We start from the raw sequence: 16595 nt of genomic DNA on the forward strand, positions 1-16595 counted from the left end.
ATAACAATAAAGCATGTTTTTTTTTTTTAATAAAGTAGTAGTTGTCATAATGTTATTGCATTTTTTGTATTTGATGTTTTTTCAATGATCACAATTATCAAATCACTTGGTAGCTTTACATACCAATATTTATTTGTTGACATAATTTTGTTTAATACTTTATAATCCACGAGTTTGACTCAAAGAAAAACAACAATTAAAAAAAAACAATTTAATAGTTACTTAAAATTAACAAAACAATATTTCCAATATATTATATTAGATCTTTAACTTTTAAACGTTTTTTCACAGCATTGCTAAAGCCTTCTTTATAAACGAACCTAACATCGTTGGCCAATGGATCCTGCGCAGCTAAATAAAATAGATAACATTAAGATTTAAAAAATTACAGTTATAAAAATAATATACTTACCAGGTTGCTCAGATTGCTTCATCACGCGACCAAAAATATCTCTTTTAAGAACGGGCTAAAAAAGACACGTCAATAGTTTTGATGACAGTAGAATATATTTGCACCTTACTAGTGGTTGAATTCGGGCCAAAAATAAAGCACTCTAAGACAAATATCTGCTATACATTCATATTAATTTGTACTGCAGAATAGAATTTATTATTGTGAGCTGCCCATTGCACATTAAACATAAAACATTTTTATTAAATTAAGACTCTCTGACTAAATATACTAATAAGCTCCTGTCCGCTTGCGTTTTTTTCTGTTTTTTTTATGAGTTTTGAAGATGGTCTCTCAAAAGTCGAAACGTCTTAAAAGTATAAACACATATCGGTCTAAGAGTACTTTATTTTCGTCCTGAATTCAACAACCATTGAAGTCGAAAAGACAAAACTTACCGATGTAGTTTTTGGCACAATTTTTATTGGTTTGGCCTGTAAAGTCTGTAAATGATTAGGCTGTGCATCTTTCTGTTCTAATTCTTTATGTCGGGTTTTATCAAGCTTTCTTATCTTCAACAACTCAATCTCTCTGGCGATAAGTTGCCTGTTGAGGTAACTTATATGGCTAATAGGGTTGTCAAAAAACTTACTAAATATGACAACATCTTCCACACTAGGCTCTAAAATATAATTTATAAGTGGTCACTGATATAACATTGTCACAACCTCACCTAATTTGAAATCATACGTCCCAGTAGCTTTTCTCTCTTGGATATAGTTCAAATTATAATCTGCCATAATAGACGCAACACGCAGTAAGTTGTCTTGTTCTTCAGGAGTGTACAAGTGAAAACTAACATTTCTAAATGGAGGTGCGATTATTTTTAAAAGCAGAGGGAGTACGTCCATGATTAGCGGCAAGGCTGCGTTATAGCAGCGGACAGTTGGTGACATACCTCGTAGCACTTCTGCTATGATGCCTCTTTGTCTGATCAGTTTGGTTCTAGCCTAAATTAAATGTTTGAATTTATTCAAAAACGAATTGTATTTGTATTTTTCTAGAAAATCATTAAAACATTTTTGGGAAATATGTTCCTATTAATCAGGTATTTTACTAATTGATCCATATGGAAAGTATGAAGTTGTCTTAGTTGAAAAATGTTCACAGCACCTAATGATAAGCCACAATAATCTCAAACCCTTTAAGCCAACCTCCGTAATTTACTCCGAAAAGATACGCGTTAAAACGTTTTTTTTTCAGGTTTTTGGCTATGCTAAAGTAACGTAGAGATATACCAACAGTCGGAGTAGCATCTACCTGATCACCTTTTACAGCCTTAAGCACGGCAGTCCGATAGACAATAAGATTCTCGTAAGCAGACTCGCCTTTACAAAACCCATATTGGCAATTGAATATAATATCTTTACAAAGATACCATTTACTAATCGTAAACCAGAATCACCTGAATGGCCCTACTTGGTATAACCCTAAGATGGCATAACAAAGCAGTATTCCCTGCAAAAAATTGGAACATCTCAAGAATGGAAGTTTAACAAGTTTAATTTAATTTTTTCCTTCTCCATATAGAGTCTTTTTTCCTTTGTCTTCACAGAGGTAAGGAATGAATAAAATTTAACTTACCAATGCTTGAATATGAGAATGTTTGGTTGAGACATTTTTTTGCTTTTTCTTACCAAATTTTTCTACGATAAGAACGAAGAACAAGAATATCATGAATAATAATAATAATAATAATAATAAATAAATTTATTTGCCAGTAATAGTACAAGTTTACAATGCATTATTGGTATACATTCTTCATACATGATAAATGTATTACTGCAAAATGGAGTTTAAGGCAGTAAAACTGATATTGAATAAACTCCGTGAAAATTTTGTAACTGTAACTAACAACAAAGAATATTAAATTAATATATAGATTCAATGTTAGCACAATAGCAAATCATAAGTAGTATGTAGTTTTATAATTTCAACACAAGTAAATTACAACACTGTTTTTACCTAAAACATTCTAATAGTTCCTAGTTCTTATACTTATAGTAGACGTTTGTACCTACCCAAAACACAAGTACACTATACCGTATGAAAAAAAAAGATAAATAAAAAACAACAAGACTTAGTGGTGTGTTAGCAAGTTATTTTTATATAGATATTTGAATTTTGTTGGCGTGAGTATTTTCATTTCGAGAGGAATATGATTGTATATTAGGTAAACATTATAAGAGAAAGATCTTGCAAACAAGGCAGTCTTATGGAAAGGAGGAGATATTAAGCCCCTATACCTTAGGTTTAAGTTGTGAACATCTGTTCTAAACTTTATTTTGTTGTACAAATATGGTGGACTTTTATTAAATATTATTCTGTGGAATAAGACAGCGGAGTGAAATGTACGGCGATTTTCCATATCCAACCAATTGCAAGTTTTGAGTTTGTGAATTACTGGCTCAAACTTCCTTATGCCAAATGCAAACCGCAAACACGACCTCTGAACTCGCTGTATCCTGTCCCTATCCTGTTTGGTTAGGCATGGACCATACAATGCATCACAATAATTAAAGTGGCTTAACACAAGAGCATCTGACAATGTTAATTTTAGTTTTTGACTTAGTGCACGCCTATGTGGATATAACAGCTTTAAATTTGCATACGCCCTCTGTACACACGCAGATACATGTTCGCTGAATCTTAAATCTGTATCTAAAATTACCCCCAAATTCCTAGATTTTTTTTCAAAGGTAAGCTCTGAGTTATTTAAATTAATTTTAAGTTGGTTTTCTAAGTCAATTTTTTGTTTTCCAAAAGCAAGTATTTTAGTTTTTAAAGGGTTTAATTTTAACTGGTCTTTTTCTGAGTTTCGAACTAGTTGATTCAAATCTTTATTTATGTTAAGTTGAGTTTGTGCTATGCTATTAGGTGTGACAGAGTATAATAATTGTTTATCATCAGCAAAACTATAATCAATACAGTGTTCAAGGGCATGTGTGAGATAACAGGTGTATATGCAGAATAGTAACGGGGATAGCCCGGAGCCCTGTGGAACACCACAGTGAAGCGACCCTTTGTCCGAACATCCCTTATCAGTTTCTACATATTGAACCCTATTAGATAAATAGCTTTTAATTAGATCGACAGCACTCTGTGAAAATCCAATATGCAATAGCAAAGCGAACAGAACCTGGTGGTTTACCTTATCAAACGCTCTTGTGTAGTCTAAAAATATCAAAACACATGAGTTTCCAGAGTCTATATTTGACATTATTGAGTCAACCACGTCCAACAATGCTGTACAGCAACTGTAACCTTTTCTAAATCCCGATTGTCTCAAGGGAAGGATATTGTGTTTATTCAGGTGTTCTATTATTCTAGCGGTTAAGATTTTTTCAAATATTTTCGAGCAGGGTGATAAAATGGATATGGGTCTTAATTCTGAAAGGTTTGTGGGCTCGGTTTTAGTTTTTGGCAATCATGAAACATCATGAATGACGGGAGTATTCAGAATAAAGAGACAGAAGAATACTGATATTCTGTCATAACTTAATATCTCTAGAACATTAAAAGGTGAAATATCAGTCAAATGAGCAAAATTCCATGCTTTGTAACAGATACAAATACAAAATTGACGGAAATAAAGAAAATACAAAGTCACCGTCTCACTATATATAATAACAGGCTACACGTGTTTCGCTCTAGCTAGAAGATCATCACGCCTAAAATCTAAAATTAAAAAAGAAACGCAGACAGATAACGAAATTGAGTCTAAAAAAAAAGTCTAAGGAAGATCTTGCTTAGCTTAACCAACCCATGATTCAGCCTATTAGACTTGTGGAAGCTGACAATATAGTGTTGAGGAAGATAAAGTCGAACTGCTATAGAAGCAAAACATTAAATATGAGCAATCTGAAATATATGCTGAAAAGAGGACTTTTAACACAAAATACTACGGTAAAATTTTATATCGAGATTTGGAATTTACACAACTTGGTGTTCCGTGTACTAACATAAAAAACAATGTATTTATATATTTAAGGAATTTGAACACTGTCGTAGTTTCATTGAGACACACGCTTTTTTAATGATTTATTCAAAATACTTTCAGAAATAAGTCTAGTGACTTTTTTACTTTCCTAGAGTCTGGTATTGTCTTTCCTGATTTGGTTTCGGCAACATTTAACTTCATAAATACACCAAAATATGACTATATTTACAAAGAGGAAACTTTTGAAGTCGCAGCGTCATTTTTTAAATGCAGCTTCATTGTTTGATTCTTTATTGTGCGAGATTCCGTTCCTGGCAAAACCATAAGATGTTGAAGTTGACTTGAATGACACTAACAATATAATACTGCCAAATTGAATCTCCCAAGCGCGTTACCGAATCCGATGCTGCCATTAAATATTATATATGTTCCAATCTCAAGAAGTTTCTTGTGCTGTTGTTCATTCCGACTTATCTAACCATGAGGCTGCAAGTTGCAGTTTTACGCTTATATCTGCCACGAAAATTGTCACCAGCGTCAAAAAAGTATATATTTCATAATCAAACATGTCAGCAATTTTGACGGTTTTGTAATAATATAAATTGGGATGGTATTAACCAATCTCCATAACTATTGGATGACTTTGGATACTTGGTAATTTACCCGTGAATTTCCGTTGAGATAGGTTAAATCTAGTAGCTCTCTAGGGTGTTGACAGTATCATCTAACAACCTTCGTTCTTTAGGAATTTTTTTTAGGGTAAGTTGATTTTATATACGAAAATAGAAATGCAGAAAATAAGCTGAAATATAATAAATAACCTTCTAATAAAGTAGAACATTTCAATAAAGTTGATATTGACGTTAATATATTAAATAATTTATTTTATAGTATCACGGCTAGTACCCAGCAGATCTTTTTGTTCCCCATTCGTTTTCAGTTTTGCGCTGTTGAGGCCAAGGAGCTTCTTGTTCTTTGAGAAATGAAGAACAAAGTTTTTTTTTTAAATGAAACTAGGTAATAGTACTCTTGTAGCTTATTACTGTCGTGCTATAAATGAGTCTTTTGATATGGACTCTTTTCTTGGATGTTTGAAATCGTGACTTTACCTTTATTAGTTTATTATACCTCTTCCCAAAGGAAGTGATACAAAAATCCTATCAAATTTTCGACAACTATTCCTTTTATTGACATTGTCAAAACTGACCTCAAAAGTAATCAAAAAGTGAAATTATCACATATTATCTTATTCTTATTATTATTATTATTATTATTATTATGTATTATTCACAGGGCTCAAATATAATCAGTTCCAAGATGCTACGAGACTACTTACGAGATTAAATCAGTTTAAGATACAGCGCCATTAATCGAAAAATCTCCAATAAGTGTAAGAATAAAATGTGAATTTTTACATACACTGCAAGAAATTAAAATTCAATGAATGAATACAATGTAGGATGTTATTACGCATGAACAAATAATGACAGTTTGCTGTTTAAACGTTTGTTGCTCTAAAACTAATTGAGATATGCAAACAAAATTTGGTAGATGGTATAATTTTATGTTCATCATAGCGCGTATACGCTAGCTATTTTCTTGTAGCGGAGGAGGTATGGATATATACTAAAAAACATCTAAATTCACAAACATTCTACCAAAAGGCGAAGTTCTACCAAGATGCTAACTGAAAAATATCTTAGCTCTTCTTGTGCCTTTAAATTCTTTGTTATATACCAATAAAAAATTACTTAAAAGAACTTACCTCTTGACCTTCAGTAGGGTAAACCAACTTCGGCCTCTGATATGAGGCAAAAACAAAATGCCACACCACGAACCCATAATTCAAATAATTGGTCAAAGAATAATTTTGGGTCGTGTAAATCTGGGTGGTGAGAGCATCGTTGTAACCAAACCACTCCAAGGCCGAGCACGTACCCTCCAAACTGCGATCTTTAATTTCTAATTTCGGAAAATTCTCGTAAACCCCTTGGGCGATCCTCTCGTGGTCCCCAAAAGACGTCATCGTGTCTAGTATTTTTTGCATGCGGTCTTTTGCGGACGGTGCCGTGGTACCTCCTGTGGGCTTTTTTATTCTTTTCAGTTCGAATATATCAGACCACACAGCAAACAGACCCTTATGCATATCTTTTTGGCCCACACTAACTTTATAAATATCTGTTAACCCGATCCTCTTATCTTGTGCTTTAAAGAATTGCAGTACGGAGAGACACGATCGAATGTCATTGTTTGACTTTTCAGCCAAAGCAATCATCGCTCCCATATCAGTCTTAATCTGTTGCCTTCTAGCTATTTCCATCAACCTCTCTGCTAATCTGGTACTAGAAATTTGAGGAAAATTAACTACAAAAGCGATTTGCTTGAGCGGCCTCAAAGCGGGAACATATGCATCATTACAAATACAAATTATAGGCCTTTTGAGTATATTCTGACTCTTATCTTGCTGCTTTTTACCCTTTTTAGCTGGCAAAGTGGCAGTGATGAACTTGACTAGATAATCTATGGAGGCGGAGGGCGCCCCGTCAATTTCATCAAAAACGATACAGTTGGGGCGTTTTTCTTGGTCTACGACCGATCGCATTTGGGTAGCGTTTTCCAAGGATGTTCGGAAAGCCTCTAAACTACGATCGTCCGAAGCGTTTATTTCCACGACGTTATATCCGGCATGTTTGGCAACCATGTGAGCCAAAGTGGTTTTACCTTAAAATGATGAAATATCTGATAAGTAAGAATGCGGAAATCAACGATATTTTAAAAGTGGCATATTTTAGGTTGAGGAAGACAATATTCTGGAATTCTTAAAGTACACAACAGTACTCTTAGTTACCTCACGCTTTATTGCGAGTTTGCAACATCCAAGAAATTGAATGCAGTGGCTTTTCTGTTTGACCTATCTCGAGCTTTTGAAATTCTCCTTCTTTCTCCTGACTTGTCTTATTCTATTGTATATGTAATAACAAATGACCAAAAAAATCAGTAAATATAAAATTATGAAAAACGTGATGAAAAAATTGTTATTGTTGATTGGGATGCTTTTTTTGGTGATGTATTTTTTTGTTTTTACTGCATTATCTATAATCATAATTTTTCAATTTGTTAGATTGCGACTAATGGTTTATTTGCCTTTTTAATGGTTTTTGGGACTTATATGTGTTGCGACCTATGCACATACAGATATTAGATTATCTAGGTGTAGGTTGCAATATTCTGTTCATTATTATCTTTGTATGAACCTAGCAAATCTGCTAAAATCTTGTAAATTCAGTATTCAGGACTTAAAATTAACGTCTGCTACTAACTTTCTACTTCTTTAAAACGATGTAAATGTGTAAGTATGAAGATATTAAAAAGGGAAGATTAATAGGGGTACTGTTCCTTGCAAATAAATAAATAAATAAATAAATAAAAAAAGAATAAAAATAAAAACAAAACAAACAAAATTATCACATTTATACAGCAGTTCTTTTAAGTTTTTTGTTTTTCCGAAAAGATTATAGGTTGATTATAGGAGTGCAAGCTCCAATTCCACAAATTTGAAGTAATATATTTTTTTAGGTACGTTCTGCGAGTATTCGATTTTTTTGACTCGAAATTTTTGAAGGACGATTTTTTATTCTGGTGCGAATTCTTGACTTGTTCAGTTTTAATATCAAGCACAAGGGATGTACAAAGTTTTAATAGATTACCATAGGAGAAGAGCGGAAATCGCGAGACCCAAACATTACTATTCATTTGATTTAAATTCTCAGTGTCTATAGCCTTTTCAAGCGCACCAACTATAATTTTGAACGGCTTGTTTTCTTTCGATACCTCGGAAAATATTTCTGTCATAATTCTATTTCTTTTTTCTTCGAATTTTTCACTTATAGAACCCGTTTTTTTACATCCCTAACCTCAATTAGAAGTTCCTCTAATCATAGACTTAATTCCCGCAAAATCAGCATTCATAGTGCTAAGCGAATCGCGAATCGATCGAATCGATGAGAATCTTGATAACTATATTTTCTTGACATTCAAAACGTTCACGAAGATTTCTGGGCCTTCATGAGCCAATCATCGAAGTCACTAAATGTAAGTGGTACCTGTAGCTTACTGTTTTTGCGACACGATTTTTTTACAGATTCTCTTGACCATTTTTCTTTTTGTATAAAAATATATGTGGTATAGGGAATGTTGCACTAGATTTAACTGCAGGCACACATTGCTAACGTTAAAAATCAAAGAGTCCAAAGTCCAATACCCGGGAACGAGTGATAAGGAATTTCATGGAAACTATAAAAAATTGATTGCAGACACCTTTCAACGGTAAACAATGTTTTCCGTAAGACCAACGTTTCTAATAGGATAGCATGAACAAGACTTTCTAACCGTTTAACTATATTTATCAAGATAGCATTCTTCTTGGAAGTTGTTTTTTACCTCAATATACAGTTATTAAGCCACGCCCGCATTTAAATAAACGAATCAAAAGAATCACGTGAAAAGATAGTGTTGGTGGATTTTTGTGAGCTCGAAATATAATTATAAATAACTTACCTAAACCCGGAGGGCCACACAGTAGAGCCACTTTATGAAAGGGTCTATTAAATTCATCTAATTCAGTATTAAGTTCATTAAACCGTTTGAAAAAAGGTTTTTTCTCCGCACTTGATGCATCTGGTGACACTTTTTTTTTCGGATTTCGGTTAAAAACAATCTTATCCCACAACTTCAACCATTTTAACATTATCCTATTGGTGCTCTCATCACTCAATAGTTCCAAATATCTTTTGGGTTTATATAAGTCGACCCATAACTGTTTTTCTTTGCTATTCGCCGCTTCTAAGTTAAGCAAGCTTTGGCTTTCGAGTTGCCTCTGGTTAGTTTGTTGTTTCAACAGCTAAAAGCTAAATTATTGGACATCGGTTCTGTTATATCTATGAAATACTTACTAATTCCTGCGCATCATTCCAAATTTTCCTAAAATTATCACCCATAACTCCTTGAAATGAATGTTCTTCTAAGATCCTTAAAGATTCCTGCCTCTCAAAATCTTCAGAATGAAACCTTACATAAACACTCTTGCCATTAATTGACGACTTAAGTCTTAAGAAGTTATATTTGGGTACTGTATATGATATATTCCGTTTGTCCCGTTCCACATTTTTATCAGCAGAGTCCCCCTGCCAATAAATTGCCGCCAAATGGCTCTTCTTGTACTCATTTCGTTTTTGCACTATCAGATCGATTAGCTCCAGATCTTCCTGTAATTTATTCTCCCCTTTCTTTTTCTTTTTAGCAACAGGGTCAGCTAAATAATCATCATCCAGGATATCATTGATGTCCCCAAACAAGTAGTCAGCTGACCGTTTCTTTGGATTGATACTGTTTTGACTAAGAGATGATGTAGTTTTAGGGATTGGAGGCTCTTCATCTGGCAGCTGTTGAAAAGAATCAAATGAAGAATCAAGGTTTGTGTGTTTCGTTCCTTGGGATTTTGATGGTGTGGCAAAATCTAAACTTTTTCGTGCCTTGGGATCTGGTAAAACACGTATGACATCATCTAAAATCATTAAAAATTTATTTTATCTAGATTTAAAATGAAATTATACTATGTTTATATACCTTGTGAAAATAAAATATTCATTTAATAATTTTCTTTTAGCGTTTAGATGCTTTATAATATACAGATAACCAAACTTATATGGATCCACAATTTATGGAATAATGATTTAATTTTTTTGTTACAAGTGATGAAAAATTACATGTGTTTACTAACAAGAACAAGTATTAAATAAACAAAATCATTGATAACTGTTGATAACATTTTCCTGGTAGTGTCAAAACTATACTCTACTATACTCTAAGAGAATAAGGCAAGATGAAAGGTTTCTGGAACTGGGAACACTAAAGAATAGATCGAGAGGAATCGTAAAAAATACCAAGAAGAAATCCTACAACATCTCATCCAGAGCCTTAAATGCAACTTTTGCAAGCGACAGGTATGAGTGCTTCTGTCGAGACTACCAGAAGAAGGCTTCGCGCTCGGAAATTCTTTAGCCGATGACAGTTCAGAGTTCTAAAACTTTCAAAGCAAAATAAAACTGTTTAAATTGAAGTTTGGAGCATAAAAATTGGGTTATTAAACAAATGTCTTATTTTCAGATCAAACCAGATTCGGCCTCCCATCGGATAACCGGCGAATTCGCATTTTAAGACGTAAACGAAGACAAGCCAGACTCTACTGTTAAAGCTACCCCGATATATAAAGGAGGTACTGTAATGTTTTGGGGACGACATTATGATTGGTGAAAGAATTCATTTAATTCCCATTCGACAAACCGGTCAAAGTAACGCTGATTTAGTTTTGCAACCAGTAGTCAGATTTTGGAGAGCTGGTTTTGTCGATTTTCTTATTTATGTAAGGTAATGCACCTTAACTTACCAGCAGAGTTGCAAAATATTTGTTAGAAGGTGAAGATGTTGCAGTTTTGGTGTTCTTGTTTACCAGATCTTAATCCTATCCAGTACTTATAAGATAAGATCAAAAGAAAAATTAGAAATTCCCAAAACAACCCTAGTAACATAAAACAACACTATACGGGTAGTTTTAGAGCAATGGGCACGTGTTCTCTAAGAAGAAATAAACATACTTAATAGATAGCACACCTACTCGAATTCGTGCTTGCTTTGATGATAGAGGTGGCAATACTGATTATTAAAATTAACTAAATAGCATTATTTCTTGTTGAATTTTTCAAATTTTCAGAAAAATTATTTTTATTTAAATCTACCCTTTTGTTATTTATTTTATTAGTAAGAAAATTGTAATAGTTTTTATTTATTTTTGGAATTAACGAATTGTTTATATTTCTTAACACTACTCGATGATTCCATATAAGTTTGGTTGCATGTATTGCACAATACCAACATAACTAACTAAAATAACAAAACAAGGAACTTGGTCATTTCATACTATACAATTTGGACATACTATATTTAATGCAATGATATATTACTTGGGAAGTTTCAGAATATCTAAGAATTCTCTGTACTGGATTGCGAAGCCCTACCAATAGGAATAACCCTCAAGAATAAATTGAAAAGTGAACATAAGTTAAATATAAGCATAACTTGAATTAAAACAATGATGTGTAAAATTCGATGATTAAATACTCAAGCATTTCATTAAATCACTGTAATCAATATTAGCATCTATTAAGTTTTTAGATCAGAATCATCTCAGAGCAGATAGTTCAAAATATAACTCCCTCACACAGAATGACATAAGTACAGTTTTAAGGGCTATGAAAAATAAACACACAGATGGTCATGAGAAAGTACAATTCTTTATTCTATGTGATTGTACTCGATGCTTTATAACTTGCTTGCATTTTACAGAACTAAGGGCTGATCCTTATATTTTATATTATCTGTATTATATCTAGTATAATGTCTGTTTCACCAGTCTCACAGAATTCAAAAAACAAAATCATGAGTTAAGAAATAAACTGGTTTAACTCGTAAACTAAATTACTGGAAAAATATAAAAAATTATAATAATTTTGACCCAATGAAATAAAATAAATCTCAATTATAAAGTGGAAAATATGGTTTTTGATTATATTGATTCTATCCAGGACCTGAGGTAATTATTGAAAACAGACTTACATTAACGAACATATTGTTAAGGGTGTAAGGTCAACATTAAAAACTCTGGGTTTTATGATTGTAACAAAGAGATTTAACACATTTAGATGATTAAAAAAGCTAAAAATCCTTTATTATAAAGAAACAATCAAGAAAATTTTTTTTTTCTTATTTATTTAGCAATAGTATACAAAGTTAACAATGTTATAAACTTATAAATGTTTAACAATTATATAATATATGTAATGTATATCATCTTCTAATATATATAATCTTCCTAATTATTTATATTTTGTTCTTTTCATAACTACCTATTGCCCTAATTCAACGCACAATGGTAATTTCATACTGTGTGTGCGCCTAACAACGTTTATTAATTACTATTACTGAGGTTTAAATCATTATAAAATATTTACCTAACAAAAATGCAAATTTTAGAAATACTTTACTCACTAAATTTTAATTATTGTAACAAATACTTTTTATATTATAGATTATACTAAAAAGAAACTTACTTAAAATATAACTATTAATACCAAATATTTTTTTTTATATTAGATAATTAGTTTCATAATTACTATCAAGTATCCATTTACCAATTTTTTTTTTGACATTTTTATATGATTTATTTTTAAATTCTTGAGGTAGACTATTATAAATTTTTGGACCAATACAGCAAACATGATTTTGACAAATTGTAAGTCTAGGATTCTGTAGGCAAACATTATTCTGAGAAGCCAATCTAGTTTTACAAAGAAAATTAAATTAAAACTTATGCATTATGAAAGTTATATAATAATAGGTAAAGCCTCGCAGCAGATCATTCTATCAATATTATTATTAATATTGAGAATGAACTAATTAGCCTTCTTTTGTAAGACAAAAACAAGGTAGTTAAAATTTTATGTTGGGCTCTTTAAAAAATCCCACATCATAAATATACCTTAAATAAAACGAAATACACCATTTCAACCATTTGTCCAGCCAAATGTAGTGTCACTACTCCTACTGCAAATCATACATCATAAAGATGAGGACTTGCATAACTCCAAGATGTGATACTCAAAATGAATCTCAAATGATTTGTGGCATATAAAATTAGGTATATGTATTTATTGAGCCTGTGACTTGAAGTATTTACTTTGTTTTATTTTCTAAGACAGAAGTTTGGGACTCGGAAATCTGAACAGACTTAAAATTATCATTTGAAAGCCACATCAATCATGTAACAAATAGGGCAACGAAGGTACTTAGTTTCATTTAGAGGTCAACTGTTGGCTTATCTATGTTTACTTTTAGAATGCTTTACTGCTCCCTTGTAAGAACAATTTTGGAGTATTGGTCAGTTTTTGGTCCCTGTCTTCTGATTGTTACATGAAGCAGCTCAAAAAACACAGCATATTATAGGGGCAAATATAATTATTTGTGGATGAGGGATAATTTAAATCTACCTACACTAGAGTGTAGAAGAATTCTATTAGATTTATGACTTATATGTTTTCTACATAAAGTAATCAATGCTGCTATAGACTGTCCTCAGTTGTTGTTACTTTTTAAGCTTATAATTCCATTTTGAAATATCAACTGTCTGAAACTTTTGTAATACCATTTCACCACACATCTATGGCATAATGTGACCAACCTTTTGACCAACCTATGCGAGATCCTTGGTCTTAAGCAGTTTAACAATATTCCAAATGTTAATAATAGGCTTCTTGACTTGGTTTTTTCAAATTTCGACGTCAGTGTCATCAAAAGTATATCACCGCTTATTGACGAAGATTTGCATCTTCCTGCTTTGACAATTTCTTTTAAATCGGCTTCCCCTCATAAATATAATCCTTCTATAAGTTCAAATAATCTACAGCAGTTTAACTTCAGAAAAGCAGACTTTCCACTCATGTATAATTTGTTGCTTCTGACGTTGACAGCGCTTGCAAGGAACTTTACAAAAGACTTGATTCAGGTTTTGCTGCTTTAGCACCTTTAAAACAACGAAGACGGCGGCGAGTTCCAGTATGGTTTTCAAAACAAATTATTTCTAATATCTTTGGAAAGAAGTTCAATCACTACTCTCTATAGATCAGCACGGTTTTATTCCTAAAAGGTCGTGCATCACTAACCTCTGTAATGTGACTCATTTTATTTCTTCAGCCCTCAATAGAGTCAGGTTGATGTGGTGTATACTGATTTCAGTAAGGCTTTCGATGAGATAAATCATAGCATTGTGCTGGAAAAATTGAACAAGCAATTCAACTTCTCAGAAAGGCTAATTTTGTTGCTTTCGTCATACCTTATTGACCATCTACAGTTTGTTGAGGTGGAAGGTTGCAGATCTAATACCTTTGTTTCAACTTCTGGAGTCCCACAGGGATCCAATCTCAGCCCACTTCTTTTTATCTTTTATATTAATGATCTTATAGAATGGATTTCCTGCCTTAGACTAGCTTATGCTGATAATCTGAAAATATTCTGGTGTATCAATAGTATCTTGGACTGCTTGTTCTTACAGAGTAACTTGGACCTAATTAGGAGGTGGTGCTGTCGAAATCAGTTATGTCTTAACATCTCGAAATGCTGTGTGATCTCCTTTCACTGAACCAAGGATCCTGTTTTGTTTAATTACAATATAGACAATCAAATCCTCTGTAGAAGTACTTCTATTAAAGATCTAGGGGTTGTATTCGATGATAGGCTCACATTTGTGCCATATATTGAACAGGCAGTGGCCTCCTCGTTGAAACTTCTGGGTTTTGTCATTCGAAATAGCTGACTCTTTAACAACTCAAACTCAATAAAACTATTGTACTTTTCCTTTGTTAGATCAAGACTGGAATACGGTTCCTTAGTGTGGTGCCCTTTCTATGAATGCCATGTTGGCTACATTGAGAGTGTTCAGAGAAGGGTTTTAAAGTTTCTTATGTTTCATGAGGATGGAATATATCCTGTTAGGGGACATGATCATGATCTGTTGTTAGGTGGATTTAATCTGCAATCTCTGGCCATGAGGAGAACAATTCATTTTGTAACATTCTTATGGAAGTTGATCAATAATCAAATAAATTCTCCTCGTCTCTTGAACGATATTCTATTTCATGTACCATGATTTGCTTCTAGAGCAAATATCACTTTTGCTTTAGATCGCGCCAGAACTAACATTAGGTTTCAGGATCCCGTATATCAAATGTGCAGAATTTTTAATTCAGTATCATCAACCTGTGACATATTTGTATGCTCCATAAAGGATCTAGTTTTGTATCTGACAAACCAACAGTTACCATAATTCCTTTTCTCTTCCTTTTTTCTCTTGTCCTATGAATCCCTTTCTTTGTTCATTCTAATGTTAATTTACATCTCCTTTAATTTTGATATATACATGATGTTACTATAGTAATTTAAGTTTTCCTTATTTTTCTTTCTTTTTGTTATTTAATTTATAGTAATTTAATACTTGTTTACACTTTCAAAACATTAATTGTAGGTTTTCCTGTAACTGGGCTTTGCCTGTTGAAAATAAACTGCTAAATAAATAAATAATGGAACTAATTAAACAAGAGGTTTGCAGCACTAGTAGCCTGCTGAGACAACTAAATCTGTTTCATTCTACATTTGGTATTTTCAAGCAAACCTAAAACAAATTTTGTAAATATTCTTCCTTAAATTTCTTTCATTCAAAGTCTTGTTAGTAATTTGTGGCTGTGTTGCTGAATACTTTGATTACTTTGCTTAATTTTGTTTTATTATTGAGCTATATGGTGTGTGATACTATTTACTAAATTTGGATCTAACTTATTATAACTCCAATCTAAATGGATTCTGTTAATAAATAAATAAACATGGATGTTTTCAAAAATCTGTTGGAATATATGCATTATGACTAAGTGTATAATAGGGTGGACAGCATTGCAGGTAGAATCTTATTAATAATCTTTAAGGCCTAAATAGTTTGTATTACCAATACTTTCAAAATTGATAAAAATATTTAATAAATAAAAAAAAGGAAACCAATATCAACTTCAATAAGGTAGCCTTAAAAAAGCATTACTTTGTGTATTTTAAGTATACTTTATTTACCTTCAGGTTCTTGTTCTCGCAGCAGGTCCAAGTCATCACCGTACATAAGTTCGAACTCTTCATCTGGATCCGGAAAATCACTCATTTTGGTAGTATGATTATTTTTAATATAATGTTGAACTTTTAAAATACCAATAAATAAAAACAAACTTTTCCCGCCATTTTGATAAGAAGTGACTAGTGACAGTGTCAAACAGCTGATAAAACTGCGCTTTTTGATATATGGTCCCCAAATTTATGAAGCCGAATGTCGATTGAATGCAAGGATAAAAGAAATTAATGAGAAAAAACATTAGATTTGCTATTAGAGGATGAAATTATCTTTTTTTACTAAAGGGCTTCTATTATCTTTGGTTCATTTATCATTTCTATTATCATACCATAATACAACGTTGCCGGCTTGCACCATATGCTAAGATTAAGCAAAAACAAGTCTTATCCTGTACAAGATGGAAGTTCAAGCATTTTTAAACATAAATA

The 16595-nt window shown here is 32.3% G+C and overlaps 1 protein-coding gene and 1 long non-coding RNA gene across 2 annotated transcripts; one reads left to right on the forward strand and one right to left on the reverse strand.

Annotated features, from left to right (window-relative positions):
• Positions 1 to 196: 196 nt before the first annotated feature.
• On the reverse strand, positions 197 to 16303 carry LOC126750484 (chromosome transmission fidelity protein 18 homolog). The gene is made up of 8 exons (XM_050460117.1): positions 16116 to 16303; positions 9344 to 9954; positions 8949 to 9291; positions 6157 to 7112; positions 1125 to 1401; positions 850 to 1073; positions 413 to 467; positions 197 to 351 (listed from the first exon to the last, which is right to left on the reverse strand). Exons 1-8 carry the CDS (start codon positions 16198 to 16200, stop codon positions 254 to 256), a joined length of 2649 nt encoding a protein of 882 aa, XP_050316074.1. The 5' UTR covers positions 16201 to 16303; the 3' UTR covers positions 197 to 253.
• LOC126750498 (uncharacterized) lies at positions 6670 to 7412 on the forward strand. The gene is made up of 2 exons (XR_007665740.1): positions 6670 to 7092; positions 7184 to 7412. It is a non-coding gene; the product is annotated as an uncharacterized LOC126750498 (long non-coding RNA).
• Positions 16304 to 16595: the final 292 nt, after the last annotated feature.

Source organism: Anthonomus grandis, chromosome 2, assembly GCF_022605725.1.
Source record: "Anthonomus grandis grandis chromosome 2, icAntGran1.3, whole genome shotgun sequence".
In the NCBI taxonomy this organism is placed as follows: Eukaryota; Metazoa; Arthropoda; class Insecta; order Coleoptera; family Curculionidae; genus Anthonomus; species Anthonomus grandis.

Coding starts and splice junctions, on each gene's coding strand:
- LOC126750484 (XM_050460117.1), bottom strand. CDS start 16,200: ATGAGTGATTTTCCGGATCCAGATGAAGAGTTCGAACTTATGTACGGT. Junction 1,074..1,124: donor GACGTATGATTTCAAATTAG/GTGAGGTTGTGA, acceptor ATTATATTTTAG/AGCCTAGTGTGGAAGATGTT. Junction 468..849: donor TTGTGCCAAAAACTACATCG/GTAAGTTTTGTC, acceptor TGTCTTTTTTAG/CCCGTTCTTAAAAGAGATAT.